At 39.8% G+C, this 22227-nt stretch overlaps 1 protein-coding gene across 1 annotated transcript; it reads left to right on the top strand.

The window, feature by feature from the left end:
- The first annotated feature begins 1543 nt into the window (after positions 1-1543).
- LOC112834461 (uncharacterized) lies at positions 1544-15143 on the top strand. The gene is made up of 4 exons (XM_025885900.2): positions 1544-1621; positions 3766-3892; positions 4478-4722; positions 14540-15143. Exons 1-4 carry the CDS (start codon positions 1544-1546, stop codon positions 15116-15118), a joined length of 1029 nt encoding a protein of 342 aa, XP_025741685.2. The 3' UTR covers positions 15119-15143.
- The last annotated feature ends 7084 nt before the right edge of the window (positions 15144-22227 follow it).

The following is a 22227-nucleotide window of genomic DNA, read 5'->3' as shown; positions in this document are numbered from 1 at the left end:
GAGGAACAGCAGGGAGAAAACATTTTCAGAGGACATATCTGGAGACATAGGAGGGGATTGATTGTAAATGTATGGGGAGGTTTCTCTTAAAAGACATTTAATTTAAATCAATAATGTAGTTCCCCCAAAAAAGGAGAGAAAGGAATTCAATTGTGTAGACATTGGACATAGCCAGGGGTAGCAAAGAATTTAATTTAATAGGAGAAAAGGAATAACCAGTGGATATGAATGCAGACAGGTAGATATTGTAGTGATATACTGAGTTGCCTTGTCATATTATGTAATGCATCTGTGTTATGGGCTGAATTGTGTGCCTCTCCCTTCACCCAATTCATACATTGTAGTTTGTTACTCCGAATATATCAGCATATAAATTTATTTGGAGATAGGTTCTTTAAAGGGGTAATTTAGAAAGAGGTAAGGAAGGGTCCTAATCCAATATAACTGGAAAGTCGGGCACAGACACATGTAGAAGGAAGTCCACGTGAAGACGGGGGAAGATAGCTGTCTACAAGCCAAGAAGACTGGCCTCAGAAGAAACCAACCCTGTATACATCTTAATCTCAGCCTTCTAGCCTCCAGAATAATGAGAAAATAAATTTCTGTTGCTTATGCCACCCAGCCACTGGTACTGGAATAATAATAATTATAATTACTATTAGCAGAGTATAATAGAATGCTAGGTATCACAGAAGGCCACCTGGAGCAGTGATTATGTGCTTAGACTGGGATCAACATCTTAACCATGTGCTTTCTGCTGCAGTCATAGAAGAGGAGCTGTTACTTGAGTCTTGATGAGCAGATGCAATAGATAGCTCAAGAGACGAGAAAATATGGTAGTCTTGGTAAATGTGTGTTGGACTGAGAAAATATAGATTAAATGGAGGCAATAAAGATGAAGAGAGATTATGATGTTTAGGAAGTGGGGTCAATACTCTGGTCATTCCCATGTGGTAGAGAAGCTGGAGATGAGGAGATCTTTTGTAAAAAATCAAAGGAGAAAAAGACATTGTAATAACATGGTGCTTCTGATGATTCATGTTCTGTGGTACTGTTCCAGGTAAAGCCTAGGTGTGCTGTGTTACCTAAGAGGAATTTGCGCCTAGGAGACAGTTAAAATTAAAAAGAGCTATTCCATTTTCTAGCTGTGTAACTTTGTCAATTACTAAAGTTTTTGAAACCTCTGCTTGGGTCATTTGTTAAATTGGCCAACAGATTATAATTAGCCTGGTCATTGTGGTGATTAAATTGGCAAATACATATAAATATGTAAGTACACAGACACATTTAGTACAAATTTAACTTTTCTTTTTCTCCTGGGCCTCAGGTACAAATGGGTGAGTTAATTATCCCTTTGTTCATGATGCATTTCCATTATTTGTCCATGAAATACATTAAATTGTTACTGATGTTAGGGGAGAAGTTAATTTATAAAAGATCTTGAGTTGATTAACTCCATCATAAAGTAGAGTCTTAGTTGCTTGATATTCAAGTCTCTGGGGGACCCAAGAGCAGGAAGGGAGTTAGGCTTCAGAGGACTGCCATGGATGCTGGAGAACCATTGCTAGCAAATAAGGCAAGAATAACGAAATCTGAGAAATTCCACAGCATTCATCTTCAGGTAAAAACAAAACCCTATATGTGGCATGAGTCGGGGATCACCATGCTTTGGAATCAGGGAGGGAATTAAATAATTTGGGATGCCATAGACTAATTAAAATACAAAACACAATGCTTATTAGGTTCCGATTTGTAAGATATCTGTATTTTACACTTGATCTTAGCCAAAGGGCAGAGAAGCGATGTAAGATATCTGTATTTTGACCTTCTTTATTTTCAACCACAGTTATAACCTTCTTAAATTTGACCCTGGGATAGGAGTGACCTCTTGCACTCTATTCTTAGAGTGCACCACTTGTTTCAGTTTGTAGGGCTGGGGGTGTTCCCCAGGTGAAGTTTCAGGGCCTCATGACAGGTGAGACTGGAAATTATGCACAGGACAGGAGTCTCATGGCTTCTTTCTCTATCCTCAGCTTTGCCTGCCTAGTGCTTGGACTGTTCGAGCAAAAACCCAGAGAAAGATACCTGACAACTGAGTTACTAACAGTGCAGTCACCAGTGAGTAGGGAAGCCTCTTTCTGCTGAAGTAACACCCTAGTGCCATCAGATGGGCAAGTTTTTCCTATTGGCATGTATATTCTAAGTGCAATCAGGTGGGGTTCAGGCATCTGTGTGCTAAGTTCCCCTGGACTCTGGAATAGTTACCATCTGTCAGGAACTCATTGATAATTAATCTCTTTCCTAACATGCAAATTTATGATAGCTTCCATTAAGCTTGTGTATTTACAGAAGAGATAAGAGAAGTTTTCTTTCCCTCATCCAGCCTATGACCTCATTGGCAAATAATTCAACTCATTAACCATATTTTTTGGATGCAATGGGTTTAGGATGGTGGTGATTGCAAGTGCTAGAGATGAGTGAGGGAAATATTATAGTCCAGTAGGGAAGTAGATGTTTCAGCATGTGAGTATAATTAATCCAGTGTTACAAGACCTGGTGTGAGCCTTGCTCAGTGTTGAGAGGAACGGGAGAGAGGTTTAGAAGGAAGGAGGAATCATTTTATGTTTTTCTCAATTTTAAACCCCATATAATTATTAGAATTTGCACTTTTGAAAATTCCTAAAAAATATAACTGAAATTATCACTATCATGCTTGTCCCCAGTCACATGTATTACCTCTTAGTAATTAACCTTTGGTTCGTATTTGATAACTGGAAGCAATGTGTATGGAGTGGTATTTTCTTAATTGCACTACACATAAAGGAAAAAGAGTATGGTAGGAAGAATAAAATTAGGTTCCCACGTAAATTTTTGAAAAACTGGATAGGCTCAAACCAGTCATGAAGTCTCCTTTATCCTTTCGCATGGAGACAAAATAAAGATACAAGAGAAACAGTGATAACTGGTGCCTGAGATCCCACAGAATATTGAGAATGAGAGTCCTCATAACACAGGAATGGTCAGGCTAGGACTGTCCTTCAGTACAGCCATCTCAGAGGTCCCTGGCTTGTGCTGCTGAGCCATCTGACCTTATCGTTTGTTACGAACACCCGAGTCATGTAGCATTAAAAGAGACATCTATGAATTTTTTTCAGTTCTGAGCGATGCTGGCAATTCTTTCAAGGTTTTCTGATATTTTAATGATAATGTCTTATATTTAATGCAGGTTTGCTAGACAGGAAACACTCCCTAGATCAAGGCCTTGGATCTTTTAACATCACAACATATTATTAAACCAGTTCATAGATGAGGAACCAGAAGTTCACCTAGAGAATAATTTAAACCAATGATTATGGTTTAAAGACAGTACCCCATGGTTATTATTTGTCTCATGATGGATCTGTAGAGTTACTTGGAATTAATGGGGAAGAGAGTTTTAGTTATGGATTTTCAAGCAAATATTTTATAATCACCTGTCTGGAAGTTCTAATCACCAGGTTACTGAAACATGTCCAGGTTGTATTATGCCACACTTCATGTGATATTGCTTTATAATAAAGTATTATGAAGTCAGAGTGTGTAGATCTCTGTTTATGTATCCAAAGGCAGATACTAGTTCAGCATTAACAATGACCTGACAGGAAGCCCCAAACGTATATTGATCTTTCTATACACCCGGCTCTTCTGCCTCCATCCTCAGTGCTTTCATCTCAACCCTCCTACCTCTGGATGCTCTGTCTAAACGGAATCTCCATGATGTTTTAGGAATCAGTGACGTTTGAAGATGTAGCTATAGACTTCACCGAAGAAGAGTGGGCCCTGCTGGACATATCCCAGCGAAAGCTGTTCAGAGACATGATGCTGGAGAATATCAGTCGTCTGGTCTTTCTGGGTAAGTCTGCCAACAGGTTTGTTTCCATTCATTCACTCATTGAATGTATAGAACAGCTCCCCCATATCCCACTCCAATCGCTGTCCTGATTCTTTTACAACCCTTATAACCACTCAAGAGGAGTAGTGTGAGGTATATGAGGTATACCTCATATATGTATGTGAGGATTTGCCTCACATTATACTTTTGGTCAACACACTAGAATGTAAACTTGACCACAGTTTCATACCTTTCTTGCTACTCAGTCTCCAGCATTCAGAACAGAATTGGAAACTCAATGGTTATTTTAATTCCTAAATAAATTGATTAAATACCTTAGAAGTAATGATTCTGTCTTCCTCACTATGTGGAGGCTTGAGACTAGAGTTGTGAAAATAACATAATTTTTATTATTCTTGTGGCTCTTATGTTTATCGGATGCTGTTTGAAAATAACTTTTAACCCGCCATGGAGACATTTAGTCTTTCCCATTTTGAAAAGACTGATGATTCTGCATTCTTTCTCTGAACTTGTGCATGAGCATCGGCATCTAGCAGTCCTCACCATTTTGGCCTCCAGCCTGGATTTCCTCCTGGTCTGCTGAAGGAACTTCAATTTGTTCTCTGTTGAAGGTGCTGCTACGTGGGCTGACCTTCAAATCATCTTTTTATTCATCCTTGGTAAAGCCCACCCTGGACTTGGTGATAGCAAAGGTTAATCTGCACAGAACTCAAGTCCATATACTCTTTTTCCTCTACAAACGGAGTAAGATTTGCAAAAGATCCTTCCAGTTGGAGCAAGAGAAGAGCTGTGGAGTGAAGGAAGAGGATTTCTTCAAGGCCAGAGTCCAGGTAAGTAACAGAGACCTGTGCTTTAGTATGAGCAGGTGCCTAGTCTGAGTGAGTATAACCTTAGAAATATCAACTGAAGATTTTGTCAAGTGAGTGATATTTTCTTTTTTTTTTTTTATTATGTTAGTCACCATACAGTACATCATTAGTTTTTGATGTAGTGTTCCATGATTCGTTGTTTGTGCATAACACCCAGTGCTCCACGCAGAATGTGCCCTCTTTAATACCCATCACCAGGCTAACCCATCCCCTCACCCCCTCCCCTCTAGAACCCTCAGTTTGTTTCTCAGAGTCCATCGTCTCTCATGGTTCGTCTCCCCTTCTGATTCCCCCCTTCATTCTTCCCTTCCTTCTCCTAATGTCCTCCAGGCTGTTCCTTATGTTCCACAAATAAGTGAAACCATATGATAATTGACATTCTCTGCTTGACTTATTTCACTGAGCATCATCTCCTCCAGTCCCATCCATGTTGATGTAAAAGTTGGGTATTCATCCTTTCTGATGGCTGAGTGATAGTCCATTGTATATATGGACCACATCTTCTTTATCCATTCGTCTGTTGAAGGGCATCTCGTCTCTTTCCACAGTTTGGCTATTGTGGACATTGCTGCTATGAACATCGGGGTGCATATGGCCCTTCTTCTCACTACGTCTGTGTCTTTGGGGTAAATACCCAGGAGTGCAATTGCTGGGTCATATGGTAGCTCTATTTTCAACTGTTTGAGGAACCTCCATACTGTTTTCCAGAGTGGTTGCACCAACTTGCATTCCCACCAACAGTGTAGGAGGGTTCCCCTTTCTCCACAACCTCTCCAACAAAATGTAAGTGAGGACATTAGGGCAAAATTCCTCATGTTGTTATCATTCCTTGCATAAATCCATCACAACTCATGTGTCCTCCTGCCACTTTCCCTTCCTTTGGGGAAAAAGCTATTTGTGTACTTATTGCAGTTAAATGTTGACATAGTGATTCTTGTTCTGACCCTCCCATTTAAATATTTTCCAACTATTTGCTGACCCAACATCTTTCCACCACTTTACATCTTTCATATTTCAACCCTGAATTTTTTCTAATTGACAAAGAACTTTAAAATGTTTCTATTATCTAGAGCATTTACTCATTTGACACACTTTCCCAGCTAAGTACCCATTTCTGAAACATACTCATATGGACCTTGGTGCTTTTCTACATTTTCATTCCCCTAATGCCATCCTTTTTTTTTTTAAGTCTTCCAAATTTTATTTATTTATAATAAATGTTATAAGGTAATATACATTATATTCTATCATAACTCAAATTTTAAGCTAATTTTGAAATATAGTTTTTAGTTAGCTTGAATTATTAGTTGAAAATGAGCAATTAACAGTTACATTTTGAAGATTTCCTTTAATACTAACCCTCATCAATTTTATTTTTATTTGAACACTTCAGTTACCTTGGGCATATTTAACAATTCTTATAGAGGCTCTGGAAAATCTAGTAAGGCTCCTTCTCTCTGCTGATGGCCTTGCTCACTTAACCACATCTCCATCTTCTTGACCTTGAAAAGTAGGATTTTCCATTTTACATACAATAAAAAAAAGATAGACACTTTATTTTTTTTTTAAAGATTTTATTTATTTATTTGAGAGACAGAGAATGAGAGATAGAGAGCACGAGAGGGAAGAGGGTCAGAGGGAGAAGCAGACTCCCTGCTGAGCAGGGAGCCCGACGTGGGACTCGATCCTGGGACTCCAGGATCATGACCTGAGCCGAAGGCAGTCACTTAACCAACTGAGCCACCCAGGCGCCCCAAAAGATAGACACTTTAAAATAAAAGGCACCATCTTAAAAAATTATTTTTGTACCAAAAAAATGTAGAACAGATTATCTTACCTTTCATGGAGCCATGGGTAGCTTCATAAGCTACCCATAATTATGATTTAAAACTATGTATTTGCATAAATATTTTATTGGCTGTCTTAATGCCCTTTGAATTTTAACTATTATAATCATATTTTGAAATATGACTTTAGGCCACCCAAATAATAATTTTAAAAACATGTCTTAAGAAGGCTGAAGGACCTCACATCATTAAGTTTTGAACCATGTAGGTTAGGAAACAATCCTAGCACTCCCAAATATAGATCTATTGAACAAGTGACTTGAGTTTTCTAAATCTCAGTTTTTTACCTGTAAAGTGGGGATGAAATTCATCTTGCAATGTTTTTTGAAAGAGTCAGATAAGATAATAAATGTAAATCATTATAATGCCTGATCCATTAAATATTAAAATGTTATTCACCTTCCCTTCTGGAAGCTAAAATCTAAGTAGCTATGCTTGTTAGCCATCATTTTGAATTAGTAATTAGAAATTAAATAAGAGCATATATACTGATTTCAACAAATAAAGTATCTATCTTTTTTTATGTTCAGTTAGCAGCATATAGTATGTCATTAGTTTTTGATGTAGTGTTCAACAATTCATTAGTTGCGTATAACACCCAGTGCTCGTCAGCACACGTGCCCTCCTTAATACCTATCACCTGGCTACCCCCTCCCCCCACCCCCCTCCCTTCTGTAACCCTCAGTTTGTTTCCTGGAGTCTAGGGTCTCTCATGGTTCGTCTCCCTCTCCCATTTCTTCCTGTTCAGTTTTCCCTCCCTTCCCCTGTGGTCCTCCATGCTCTTCCTTATGTTCCACATATGAGTGAAACTATATGATAATTGTCCTTCTCTGCTTGACTTGTTTCACTTAGCATAACCCCCTCCAGTTCCATCCATAAAGTATATATCATCTTTTGCAAAAAGGAAAAAGCTAGCATGTGAATACTCTAAAAGCCAACAAATCTGACTCAGATGATGCCTTGTTGACTGTAATTATACCAGTCTACTCCTGGGGTTACTCTTTTTTAAATTTAAATTCAATTAGCCAACATATATACATCATTAGTTTCAGATGTAGTGTTTAATAATTCATCAATTGCATATAAGACCCAATTCTCATCACATCACATACCCTCTTTAATGCCCATCACCCAACCACCCCATCTCCCCCAGCAACCCTCAGTTTGTTTCCTATAGTTAAGAGTCTCTCATGGTTTTTCCTTCGCTAATGCCATTCTAACAATTTGTATTTTTTTCAGTTATTTTAGGCATGTAAAGTCCCCGTAAAAAACAAGAAATTAAATTAACATATCAGCAAGAAGGGTATAGCCCTGACTATGCCAATGGTAAGTTTCATGGGTATCGACCCTAGTCATCCAAACTAACGACCTAAATGCAATGAGGTAAATTGATAATTGAGCACAATTGCCTGAATGTAATTGTTAGGATTCAGTTCAGTTCTTTTTTTTTTTTAAAGATTTTATTTATTTATTCATGAGAGACAGAGAGAGAGAGTGAGGCAGAGGGAGAAGCAGGCTCCCAAGGAGCAGGGAGCCCGATGTGGGACTCGATCCCAGGACCCTGGGATCATGACCCGAGCCGAAGGCAGACGCTTAACCATCTGAGCCACCCAGGCGCCCTCAGTTCAGTTCTTTACACGCAAAAAGTTTTGGATAGTTTTAAATCACTGAAGAAATTAACATGAGCTCAAATCAATAACCTGAGATCTAAAAATAAAAAGGGGGGGGGGAGTCAATTGCATAAACATGGCTTATTACCTAGTTTTTGTTTTTTTTTTAATTTTATTTTATTATATTAGTCACCATACAATACATCATTAGTTTTTGATGTGGTGATCCACGATTCATTGTTTTCGTATAACACCCAGTGCTCCATGCAGTACATGCCCTCCTTAATACCCATCACCGGGCTAACCCATCCGCCCCCCCCCTCCCCTCTAGAACCCTCAGTTTGTTTCCCGGAGTCCACAGTCTGTCATGGTTCGTCTCTCCCTCTGATTTCCCCCCCTTCATTTTACCTTCCTTCTCCTAATGTCCTCCATGCTGTTCCTTATGTTCCACAAATAAGTGAAATCATATGATAATTGACTTTCTCTGCTTGACTTATTTCACTTAGCAGAATCTCCTCCAGTCCCATCCATGTTGTTGTAAAAGTTGGGTATTCATCCTTTCTGATGGCTGAGTAATATTCCATTGTATATATGGACCACATCTTCTTTATCCATTCATCTGTTGAAGGGCATCTCGGCTCTTTCCACAGTTTGGCTATTGCAGACATTGCTGCTATGAACATTGGGATGCATATGGCCCTTCTTTTCACTAAATCTGTGTCTTTGGGGTAAATACCCAGGAGTGTAATTGCTGGGTCATAGGGTAGCTCTATTTTTAATTTTCTGAGGCACCTCCATACTGTTTTCCAAAGTGGCTGTACCAACTTGCATTCCCACCACAGTGTGAGAGGGTTCCCTTTCTCTACAACCTCTCCAACATTTGTTGTTTCATGCCCTGTCAATTTTTGCCATTCTAACTGGTATAAGGTGGTATCTTAGTGTGGTTTTAATTTGAATTTTCCTAATAGCTAATGATGATGAACATTTTTTCATGTGTCTGTTAGCCATTTGTATGTCTTCTTTGGAGAAGTGTCTGTTCATCTCTTCTGCCCATTTTTTGACGAATTGTTTGTTTTTTGGGTGCTGAGTTTGAGAAGTTCTTTATAAATCTTGGATACCAACCCTTTATCTGTGGTGTCAATGGCAAATATCTTTCTCCCATCCTATGGGTTGCATCTTTGTTTTGTTGACTGCTTCCTTTGCTGTGCAGAGGCTTTTTATCTTGATGAAGTCCCAAAAGTTCATTTTTACTTTGTTTCACTAGCCTTTGGAGATGTATCTTGAAAGAAGTCGTGGTGGTCAATGTCAAAGAGGTTACTGCTTATGTTTTCCTCTAGGATTTTGATGGATTCCTGTCTCACATTGAGGTCTTTCATCCATTTTGAGTTTATCTTTGTGTATGGTGTTAGAGAATGGTCGAGTTTCATTCTTCTGCATGTGGCTGTCCTATTTTCCCAGTACCATTTATTGAAGAGACTGTCTTTTTTCCATTGCATATTTTTTCCTGCTTTGTCAAAGATTATTTGACCATAGAGTTGAGGGTCCATATCTGGGCTCTCTATTCTGTTCCATTGGTCTATATGTCTGTTTTTGTGCCAGTACCATGCTGTCTTGGTGATCACTGCTTTGTAATATAGCTTGAAATCGGGCAACGTGATGCCCCCAGTTTTGTTTTTCTTTTTCAACATTTCCTTGGCGATTCGGGGGTCTTTTCTGATTCCATACAAATTTTAGGATTGTTTGTTCCAGCACTTTGAAAAATATCATTGGAATTTTGATTGGGATGGCATTGAAGGTATAGAATGCTCTGGGTAGCATAGACATTTTAACAACTTTAATTCTTCCGATCCATGAGCATGGAATGTTTTTCCATCTTTTTGTGTCTTCTTCAATTTTTTTCATGAGTGTTCTGTAGTTCCTAGAGTATAGATCCTTTACCACTTTGGTTAGGTTTATTCCGAGGTATCTTATGGTTTTTGGTGCTATTGTAAATGGAATCGTTTCTCTAATTTCTCTTTCTACAGTTGCATTGTTAGTGTATAAGAAAGCAACTGATTTCTGTGCATTGATTTTGTATCCTGCCACATTACCAAATCACCTATGAGTTCTAGTAATTTGGGGATGGATCTTTTAGGTTTTCCACATAAAGTATCAGGTCATCTGTGAGAAGAGAGAGTTTGACTTCTTTGCCAATTTGAATACCTTTTATTTCTTTTTGCTGTCTGATTACTGTTGCTAGGATTTCTAGTACTATGTTGAACAACAGTGGTGAGAGTGGGCATCGTTGATATGTTCCTGATCTTAAGGGAAAGCCTCTCAGCTTTTCCCCACTGAGGATGATATTCGCTGTGGGTTTTTCATAGATGGATTTTATGAACTTGAGGAATGTTCCCTCTATCCCTGTACTCGGAAGAGTTTTAATCAGGAAAGGATGCTGTATTTTGTCAAATGCATTTTCTGCATCAATTGAGAAGATCATATGGTTCTTCTCTCTCTTCCTACTAATGTGTTTTGTCACATTGATTGATTTGTGAATTTTGAACCACCTTTGCATCCTGGGGATAAATCCCACCTGGTCATGGTGGATGATCTTTTTAATGTATTGTTGGATCCTATTAGCTAGGATTTGGTTGAGGATTTTGGAATCCCTATTCTTCAGGGATATCAGTCTGAAATTCTCCTTTTTGATGGGATCTTTGCCTGGTTTGGGGATTAAGGCAATGCTGGCTTCATAAAATGAGTCTGGAAGCTTTCCTTCTATTTCTATTTTTTGAAACAGCTTCAGGAGAATAGATATTATTTCTTCTTTGAATGTTTGGTAGAATTCCCCAGGGAATCCATCAGGCCTTGGACTCTTATTTTTTGGGAGGTTTTTGATCCCTGCTTCAATCTCGTTACTGGTTGTTGGCCTATTCAGTTTGTCAATTTCTTTCTGTTTCAGTCTTGGCAGTTCATAGGTTTCCAGGAAGGCATCAGTTTCATCCAGGTTGCTCAGCTTATTTGCATATAGTTGTTGATAATTTCTAATAGTTGTTTCTATTTCCTTGGTGTTAGTCGTGATCTCTCCCCTTTCATTCATAATTTTATTAATTTGGGTCCTTTCTCTTTTCTTTTGGATAAGTCTGGCCAGTAGTTTATGAATCTTATTAGTTCTTTCAAAGAACCAGCTTCTAGTTTTGTTGATCTGATCTACTGTGTTTCTGGTTTCTAATTCATTAATCTCTGCTCTAATCTTAATTATTTCTCTTCTAATGCATGGCTTAGGCGTTGTTTGTTGCTTTTTCTCTAGTGCTTTAAGGTGTAGAGTTAGTTGGTGAATTCAGGATTTTTCTATTTTTTTTTTTGGTGAGGTTTGGATGGCTATGTATTTCCCCCTTAGGACTGTCTTTGCAGTATCCCATAGGTTTTGGACCAATGTTTTTTCATTCTCATTGGTTTCCATGAATTGTTTAAGTTCTTCTTTGATTTCCTTGTTGACCCAAACATTCTTGAGCAGAGTGGTCTTTAGCTTCCAAGTATTTGAATTTCTTCCAAATTTTTTCTTGCGATTGAGTTCCAGTTTTAAAGCATTATGGTCTGAGAATATGCAGGGAATAATCTCAGTCTTTTGGTATCGGTTGAGACCTGATTTGTGACCCAGTGTGTGGTCTATTCTGGAGAAAGTTCCATGTGCATTCGAGAAGAATGAGTATTCTGTTGTTTTAGGGTGGAATGTTCTGTATATATCTATGCGGTCCATTGGGTCCAGTGTGTCATTCAAAGCTCTTGTTTCTTTGTTGATTTTCTGCTTAGATGATCTGTCTATTGCTGAGAATGTAGTATTGAGGTCTCCTACAATTAACGTATTGTTATCAATATGACTCTTTATTTTGGTTGACAGTTGGCTTATGTAGATGGCTGCTCCCATGTTGGGGGTGTAGATATTTACAATGGTTAGATCTTCTTGTTGGATAGTCCCTTTAAGAATGATATAGTGTCCTCTGTTTCTCTAACTACAGTCTTTAGTTTAAAATCTAAGTTGTCTGATATAAGAATTGCTACCCCAGCTTTCTTTTGAGGTCTGTTGGCATGGAAGATGGATCTCCATCCCTTCACTTTCAGTCTGGATGTATCTTTTGGTTCAAGATGAGTCTCTTGCAGGCAGCATATGGTTGGGTTCTGTTTTTTTATCCAATCTGGAACCCTGTGCCCTTTTATGGGAGCATTTAGGCCATTCACGTTGAGAGTGATTATTGAAAGATATGAATTAATTGTCATCATGTTGCCTGTGAAGACCTTGTTTTATAGATTGTCCCTGTACATTTCTGTTGTATATCACTCTTGGGGTCTTTCTCCTTTTATAGAACCCCCGTTAATATTTCTTTCAGGGCTGGCTTAGTAGTGACATACTCTTTCAGTTTCTGCTGGTCTTGGAAGCTCTGCATCTCTCCATCCATTCTAAATGACCGCCTTGCCAGATAAAGTATTCTTGGCTGCATGTTCTTTTCGTTTAGTACCCTGAATATATCTTGCCAGCCCTTTCTGGCTTGCCAGGTCTCTGTGGATAAGTCTGATGTTATTCTGATGTTCCTCCCTCTGTATGTAAGGAATCTCTTCCCCCAAACTGCCATTAAGATGGTTTCCTTGGTTCTAAGATTTGTGAGTTTTACTATTACATGCCGGGGTGTTGGCCTGTTTTCCTTGATCTTGGGAAGGGTCCTCTCTGCTTCTAGGACACGAATGTTTGTTTCATTCCTCAGATTAGGAAGTTCTCAGCTATAATTTGCTCAAGTGTATCTTCTAGTCCTCTCTCTCCACCCCCTCAGGGATTCCAATGATTCTGACATTGGAACGTTTCATGGTGTCACTTATTTCTCTGATTCTATTTTCATGGATTCTGAGTTGTTTTTCCCTGGCTTCCTCTTTACCCTTTTTATCTATTAATTGGTCTTCTAGGTCACTAATTCATTCCTCTGCCTCGCTTACCCTGGCTGTTAGATTATCTAGATTAGATTGGATCTCAGTGATAGCATTTTTAAATTCTGCCAATTCAGCTTTCATTTCTGCCCTTAGAGACTCTATGTTGCCATTAATTGATTTCTTCATTCTAGCTATTTTCTTCACAATTACTAGCCTGAATTCCATCTCTGACATCTTGGTTATATCTGAATCCATTTGTAAATTTGTGGCATAAGTCATAGTCTCTGAGTCTTTCCTATTTGGGGGGTTCCTCCTCCTAGTCATTTTGTTGAGGGATGGTTGAGGGAATATATAGATTCCCAATTATTGACCACAACCCAAGCAAGATGCACCTGTTTTCTAGGGACCTGATGGTTGCTGGTCTCTTGTTTTCCCAGCCTGTCCTCTGGGGGAGGGGCCTGCTGCAGTTACTCAGGCAACCCTGTTTGTGCAGAATTGCCCTGCCCCCTGTGGTGGGGGATGGGCTCAGGGAAAACCGGTTTTGGGGGGCTTTTGTTCTCTGGCGGCTTTCCCTGGTGGCTTTCCCTGTCTCTTCCGAGAGTCAGAGCAGAAGAGACCATTCCAACCCTCTGCCTCAGAGCAGAGAGATCTCAGTCTGTTCTTCAGTGAGCTCTCCAGGCCACACTGTCTCTGTTTCTGTCCATGCTGCTATAAACTGCAGTGTCCTGGGTTGTATGCCCTTCAGCAGTGCTCCCAGTCCTCGCCTCCAGGCCAGGGCTCATCTCTGCCCTTTGTGCTTCTAAACCTGCCAGCTGCCCCCAGTTCACATGTGTGGCCCCGCCACTCCGGGTTTCCATCTAGGGGGGCTGCCCTAAAGTCCTTTCCCTGTTCTACGTGTCAGGAAGTCTGTGCCCTGTCCCCAGTGTGGGAGGCTATCACTCACCAGTGGTGTAGGATCCCCGCGGCTGGCTCCCTCCTCCTTCCGTTTATCCTCCAATATCTGCCCATGGAATCATGGCTCCCTGCTTCATACCTCCAAACCAACCACCTGCAATATTCTGTTTGTAGAGATCCAGCTCTATCTTCTTACATCTCAGGCTGATTTCCTGGGTGTTCAGAGTGGTCTGGTAGATATCCAGCTCAATTCCAGGGACCAGTTGGAATAGAATCCCCTATTCCTCCGCCATCTTTTCCCCACCATTACTTCGTCTTTGAAACATAATGAAGTCTTCAGAATTAATCTGATAACTCTGAGGTTGGAATACTACAAAAGAGAAAATACTGATGCCTGCAGGGAGTAACAAGATGTGTATGCAACTGGAGAATATTACTAACTACTACTCTAGAATTTATATGTAGAGAAATAAATGTATGGAAGTGTTTGGGCAAACCATTAACAACCTTTCATCTTCTTCCCCAAAGCATAAATCTCGTGCTCCAGAAGATCCTATTGAAAGTACTGACTTGGGTGATGAGTTTACTCATATGCCTGCATTGACTCGATTTTTGTTAATTCACCTCAGGAAGAAACATTATTTCAGCAGACAGTGTAGAAAATCACTTAGTGAACAATCATCCCTTACTCAGTATAACCAAATTCACACTAGAGGTAAATTACATAAATGTCTTCTATGCGGAAAAGACTTGAGTAATTCCTTTAGTCTTAGAAGACACAAGATGACTCACACTGGAAAGAAGCCATTTGAATGCCATCTTTGTGGGAAAGGCTTTCTGCAAAGCTCTGCCCTTAGAAACCACAATCAAACACACAATGGAGAGAAACCATATAAATGCCATCTGTGTGGGAAAGTCTTCAGTCAGAATTCTTACCTTAGACTACATGAGAAAATTCACATAAAAAAGAAACTATATGAATGCCATCTATGTAAGAAGGCTTTCATTCACAGTTCCTACCTTAGAAAACATGAGAGAATTCATTCTGGAGAGAACTGTTATGAATGTAATCAATGTAAGAAAACTTTTAGTCAGCTCTGGCCTTAGCCAACACAAGAGAACTCACACTAGAGAGAGGCACATGTGTGTCTCCTATGTGGGAAAGCTTTAGTTGATGTGCTGAACTTAGACGACATAACAGAACACACACAGGAGAGAAACCATATGCATGTCACCAGTGTGGGAAAGCCTTCAGTCAATATTTCAATCTTAGACGACATGAAAGAATGCACACCAGAGAGCAACCATATGAATGTCATCTGTGTGGGAAATTCTTCAGTCAGTATTCTTCCTTTAGACCACATGAGGGAATCCAACACTGGAGAGAAAATCATGAGGGTCTTCTGTAAGTATTCTGACCTGAGATGACACGGTATTACAGATGCAATGAATGTGGAAGAAATATCAGTCAGAGCTTTAACATTTGAAGTCACCAAAGGATGCACATATTGAAGAAACAGACTGTAATCAACATGGAAGACCCTTCAGTTCTCATACTCCTCAGGCAAGATATACATTTGTGTATGGAAGTGAATTCATACATATGCCGTCTGTGTGGCAAAGCCTTCAGTTATGGTCTGACCTCAGATGACATGGTAGAGCTCATATCATAAATATAACAATATGGATGTTTTCAGCAACAGCTCTCAACTTTAAAGACACTATAGCACTTGTGCAGAGGATAACCCTGGTTCTTTATGAAAAAATGTGGCATAAAATATGAGTACAAAATGATCTGGCAATATTAAATGTAAAATTTTTTAAGAAGTTAAACTTTTACTATAGATCAACATTTGCAAATATTTAAACAATAAAACCTGTTGCTAAAGAAGCTAAATGTTGGTGTTCTAGTTTTCTCTATGTAGATTCAGTTCTGTACTGCTCGGCATGTGGGTTAGACACTCAGCAAGACTCTGTGAGTCTCCCTTTTTTCCAAGTCCCTTCCACACAGCTCAGCTCCACTCATTCCAACTTCCCACCAACACTGTCTCCCTTCATGCCCTGGTGGTGGCACAACTGTGATCTTCAGCCCCATTTGCCAGGTTTCTCAGAGGCTCATGATGTTGGTCAGGCAAGGTCATGGAGGCACTATTAAAGACATCTAGGCTAAAATTTTTGGTGGCCCTTCAGCTTATGTCTCTGCTACTGAAAGAACTTGGTGCCAGAGAGAGAGGCAGCTCTGCCCTCTCAGCCCCCAGAAAGTTCCTTGGATTTTGTCCCCAAACACCTGAATTGATCTAAGTAGGAGCAAGAGTTAATTCTGTGACCAGAGTCTATATCTTATTAAGACAATTCTGGATTTATGCATCCTCCAGTCACCTTAGAAAGCACCATAGCTGTTTGCCACTCCACCCCACAAACCAGAAAATAGGGCTCGGATAAAATCCCCAAACCTATTAGCCACCACACAAGCTGTTTTTTTAAATATATATAATTGGTGCAGGGTACCTGACACATCATTTTTAAAAAATCTCCACCAGTGATTCTATGGTACAGTTAGGGTAGAAACATGTTATCAAGTCATGTGTGAGGATGATGAGCAACCAACTCTATTGTCTGCCTAAGGCAATACGTGTTCTACCCCCAAGCTCTAGTTGTATTGAATTGTAATTCTGGGCAACCACCTTATTAGAGACCCAGCTGGTGGCTTAGCCAGGAATCACACGCTCTGTTCTAAAGTGTCACCAGGATGGAAGGGATGGCTCCTGGTGACTCCTGTGGGTGGGGCCTGTGCTAATGCCGGGACTCCTAAGATTCACGCACACATCCCCTTCTGAGAGGAGCTCATGTCCCAGTGGGTATTATCTCCACTGACTTATGGATGTGTGTTGGGTAGTTGTACTGAGATCAAGGGACTTCAGTACAGGGCTGATAACATACAGTTTTATGATCATGCAACAAGATTTATTTGGGTGGCACACTGACTGCTTGGCTGAATGGGGTGGTCCCTCATAGGATGATATCTTTCAGTGGTAACAGTACAGGTCCACCACACAGAAAGTTAGGATGACAAAGAAAGTTCCCAGAGGAGAAGGGGCTGGAGAAGGGGCTTACTTGTGGAGATGATGTCTCTCAATAGCAAGATATAGTCTCTGAGCCAGAGAATTATGAATGGATGACAGGGGCTTAGAGACACTGATACTCATGGTCTATCTTATTTACTGCTAGTAGATGTTAGGTGGTGATTCACAGGGCATGCACAGAAGATATGGCTAAGCTATAAAATCTACTAATTTGGGCTATGTTTAAAACAATCCAGTGTGTAAAAATTTGAGTTTGGCAACAGTGGGTTTTTGAGCTAAAGGGCTCTGTTTGCTGTGAAGAAATAAACACACATCTGATATGCCGAGACCGTCTTTGGCTCATCCATAAACCATGACTGATCATTTCAAATGATTTGTCTTCATGTTCATGGATTAGTTTTTCTCTTGATCAAGTCCAGTGCTGGAACCCTTTTTATATATATATATTTTTGTTTCAGCTACTGTAATTTTCAACTCTAGATTTTTTATTTAACTCCATTTTATAATTTATCTCTATGTATTGAAACTCTTGATTTGGTAAAAGCACATCCTTCCTGGTTTCACTTTTTTTACTAGGAGAGGGAGAGAATCTTAAGCAGGCTCCATGTCCAGCACTGAGCCTGACATGGGGCTTGATCACACGACCCTGAGATCATGACCCGAGCAGAAATCTAGAGTTGAACGCTTAACCAAATGAGCCACCCAGGCTCCCCTCCTGGTTCCAATATTCAAGCATCATTGAAATAGTTCTTTTAAAGCCATTTCCCTAGGGACAGTATCTTCAGTTTCCTTACCCACCCCCCACCCCACCTGAATGAACTGTACTTTGTTTCTTTGCATAACTCTATTTTTGTTGTTGAATACTGGACATTGTGAGGATCACAATGTGGTAATTTTGCAAACAACAATCTTCTGCCTTTCCAGGGTTTTGTTTGTTTGTTTGCAACTCATATGGATTGTGTTACTTTAATGATTTTCTCAACTTTTTGTAAAGGGTCTTTGTCATGAGTGCCCCTGAAGTCTGCTCTGTTAGCTTAGTGGGCCCCTTGTGATTTGAGAGAGAACTCCTGCAATGCCTGGTGCCAGACCATGACGAGGTGCTCTGCCAGTCACTGCAGACTGCCCCTGTGCTGGTGCTCTGCTCCAGAGCTTAGGCAGGGAATTAACTCCATCATCCCTTCACTTGCCCTTGTGCCAGTGCTGAAGGCCAACTCACATGGTGCTCTTAGGTGTTTTCTAATCACTGGTCCAGCTGTGGGCATCAGCATGGCCTTTAGACTGCCCAGTGCACAGCAGATTTTCAGTGCCCTTCGTCCCTCAATTATGTCCCAGCATCTTCCTTCCAAGGTTTTTCGGTCTGCCTCCCTCTGGCCCCTCTGTCTGGTCCCTTCCCAGACAGGTGACCCTAGTATATTTCATTGAAATGCTCTTGACAGTGTCACATAGGAGCTCCTTAAAGTTCTGAGGCAGTCGAAACAAAAGAAAGCCCCTGAGTCTGCCCCTCTTGGAGTCCCCAAAGAGGTCAGAACACACAACCACAATTCTCTGAGAACAGTCAGTCTTGCTGGCATGAGCACACTGTCCCAGGAATGTGGACCACTGTCCTCATGGTGGCCACAGAGCTGGGGAGTGTGGCATGGTAGGTGGGTAAGTTAAAATATCTTAAAGGCTGTTTTACTGAAATTCAGTACCTTCTTTTTTCTTTTAAGCACTTCCCCAGGTTTTGTGTTTTTTATTAGATTCTAGAATTCTGAAAAAGTTCATTCCAGTAGTTGACAGCTTCATCATTGCCTTAGTGAAGGGATGGTGCATTGGAGTTACTAACACTGGCATTTTGGGTGACATCATTTGACCTATTTTAATTGTACATTCTTTTTCAAAGGTGATATTAGTAGGTCTCTAATTTCTTTGTACATATATATACATGTATGTATTTCCTATAATAACATATACTATCATCTAAGATTCATTCATTTTCAATTTCTTTATTTTTCTCTTTTGTTTAATTTCAAATTTGGAAAATGTATGTGTCTTGTTAAAGTTTTACATTCATCAACATATCATCAAAGATAATTGCTCTTGTTTGTATTAACCAAGGGATTGGCTTTCTAATAAGCATGTAGCTTTATATAATATCAAGATGTTTCACTGGAGAGCTTTGTTGACTTATTTCATATTGCTCAAAATGTCATACCACAGTGACTAGTTAAAAAACATTTGCAATCTGTTTGCATGAAGATGCTTTTGATTTCTGCACTGTGTACTTTGTCATATACTTGCTTTCTGTAATCTATCTCTTAATTCTCCAAGGGACCTCATAAAGTCAATATTACTCTGATGAAGCTGAGGCTCTGAACAGGGCCCAAAGAGAGTTAATACTAGAGGTTAAGGCAGTAGGGTTCAAAGAAGAGAATCTAGAGAAGGTGCAATATGTTTACAGATTACACAGCTTATTTTCATTAAAGTGAAGTAAACTCAGGTAGACCATATAAATTCCCATAACCAAATTAGGTTTTCTAAACTTCCAGAATATTTATTCACATGGTTATAAAAGCTTTTAAATTCAAAGGCAAAAAATGATCCTTACTTCAGATTATGGACTCAGATTTATGACTTTGAAGATAAACCCACTTTTCACTATTCTGTCACTTAAACATTTATGCAGCAGCTCATTGTGGATCTCATGTTGCTTTCTTTTTTAAAATTTTATTTAAATTAAACGAATTAACATATAGTGTATTATTAATTTCAGAGGTGGAGTTCAGTGATTCATCAATTGCATATAACACCCAGTGCTCATTACATCATGTGCCCTCCTTAATGTCCATCTCCAAGTTACCCCTCCCCCCCACCCACCTCCCCTCCAGCAACCCTCAGTTTGTTTCCTGGAGTTCAGTGTCGCTTATAGTTTGTCTCTCTCTCTGATTTCATCTTATTTTATTTTTCTCTCCCTTCCCCATGATCCTTTTGGTTTGTTTCTTAAATTATGAGTGAAAACATACAATTGTCTTTCTCTGATTTATGTCGATTAGCATAATACCCTCTAGTTCCATCCATGTCATTGCAAATGGTAAGATTCCATTTTTTTGATGGCTGAGTAATATTCTATTGTATATATATGTACCATGTTGCTTTCAAAGCCCTTGGTTGAGCTGCTTCACCTGCTGTGAAGGAATTGCAGCTCCATTCAACTCCATCCAGCAAATACCCCTTTGGCAGCTGCTCATTCTTCCTTCTCTTCAAAACACTCCTGTTTATTCCTTGGGGCTAAGGTCTCCCACTTTTGTATTCAGAGGCCTTTTCCTGATGCATCCATTATGAGTGATGACATAGTTTATGACATTAAAAATATATGTCTCTCTCAGACATGACATCTTAAGTTCTTGAAGTTAAGGGTTTACCTTATCCGTTACAGAGCCCAGAACACAACCAATGCCCAATATACATCAGAGGAGCTGTTATTTCTGGCTTTCTATGAATACCCCTTTTCTACAAAGTACACCTGCTATGAGGCTCAGAATGGAGAGATGACATATAGCCCATCATGTATCCTAAGGGATTTGAGGAAAATTGCCATGGCTTCGGGCAGGTTAACCTTACATTAGAGATTGCTGCAGTATCAACATTTTGTGTTGTACACAACTGATGAATTATTGAACACTACATCTGAAACTAATTATGTACTTAGTGTATGCTGGATAAATGAATTAAAGAAAAAGAAATGAATGAAGCAAAAGATGAATAAGCTTGACAAATACTGTTTAGTGTTTGTATCGTTCCCATCTTCATACCAAATGGAAAATGGCCACCAACATGGAGGAGGGGGCCTAAGAGCCAAAAATTGCTACAGAGGGACTTCCACAGGGTAGCACACAGACAATTAGTGGAAAAATGACAAACCCTCTTTCAGTCATATTAGCATACAGATCAGGAATTTCAAAATACTTGGCTATGACAGACAAAAGCATCACCATGAACAAAAACTGAAATCCAATGAAGTAAGGATCAGTGCCTTGGCACCTCCCCCTTCAACAGGTTTCAAAGGAAGAGCATCAGTTCCAGAAAAATTCACCCCTCCCACTCAATTCCAACAAAAGCTTAGAGCAGTTAACAGATACCATGAGAATAAAGAACCACCACCACACATATCACTGGCCATGGCTGCAAATGTGAGCAAAACCAAAGAGGATGTCCTGACACATCACAGAGGTCATCCCAAACTAAACAAGAAGTCAGAGCCAGACAAACATGAGGCATTCCTCTGAATACCTCCATCCTTCCCTTCACTACCAACTGTACTAATTCACTAGTAGGACCTGAAGAACACAGAGACTGAGATAAAATGGAAGTCCTTTTCTATGCACGTAAAAATAGTGAAACTTCAGAGACCTTCTACAGAACTGTCCTGTTTTCTCTCTGATTTTCAGAATTGTCCAAGTATAACATCATGGCCATACTGTTCTAAGTGTAAGGTAACAGTGGCTCAGAGAGAAATTGGGTAATCTACCCGGGGTCACACAATCTGTTAAGAGGCAAAACTGGATGTGTGTGCCTATAAAACAAGGCTCATTCCCCCTTTGCTCCCCTCCCTGACAAAGGGGTCTTCTACCCCTGGAGGTGCTGAGCTTGAACACAAAGATCTTTCTCATAGAAATGCATATTTCTGGAGTCCTGTGGAAGAACTTGGAAATAATTTTCCAATAGGGAAAACGTTACATATAGGAGTTTTTGCAGGCACAGCTAACTCATGGTGAAAGATTTACTTTTAAAACGCATGACACTGTAAAAATACCAAAGAACACAAGAACAAAAGATATGGCCAGGAGAAGTGATCTAGAAAAACACAGGTCTCTGAAATACTCAGTTATACTGAAAATAACCACAACATTATTTTTGCCCTCCTCTCTTACCTCAGTAGAGAACAGCTTCCTGAGTTGCTGTTCATCGAAGGAGCTGTACAAGATTCTGCATCTTATAAAGGCCAAAAAACTCATGGAGACTTATTCTGACCTGTGTATTCTGCACAAAAGAATAACAAACTTGCCTTCTCCTTCCTCCAAGATCTTAGATTCTTTAACACACTCAGATCTCTTACCAGAGGCAGACAGCTTCTGAGATGCCTCAGTTGACCCT

The sequence above is a fragment of the Callorhinus ursinus genome, unplaced genomic scaffold (genome assembly GCF_003265705.2).
Source record: "Callorhinus ursinus isolate GAN/ISIS: 27379988/994484 unplaced genomic scaffold, GSC_fseal_2.0 scaffold17, whole genome shotgun sequence".
NCBI classification, from domain to species: domain Eukaryota; kingdom Metazoa; phylum Chordata; class Mammalia; order Carnivora; family Otariidae; genus Callorhinus; species Callorhinus ursinus.
The sequence above is the reverse complement of the archived record's forward strand: the minus strand, read 5'-3'. Positions and strand labels throughout refer to the sequence as shown.

Excerpts from the sequence above, each read along its gene's own strand:
- LOC112834461 (XM_025885900.2), top strand. The coding sequence starts at position 1,544 with ATGGATGCTGGAGAACCATTGCTAGCAAATAAGGCAAGAATAACGAAA. Across the intron at positions 1,622-3,765 it reads TCCACAGCATTCATCTTCAG|GAATCAGTGACGTTTGAAGA; the intron begins GTAAAAACAAAA and ends ATGATGTTTTAG. Across the intron at positions 3,893-4,477 it reads CAGTCGTCTGGTCTTTCTGG|GAACTTCAATTTGTTCTCTG; the intron begins GTAAGTCTGCCA and ends GGTCTGCTGAAG.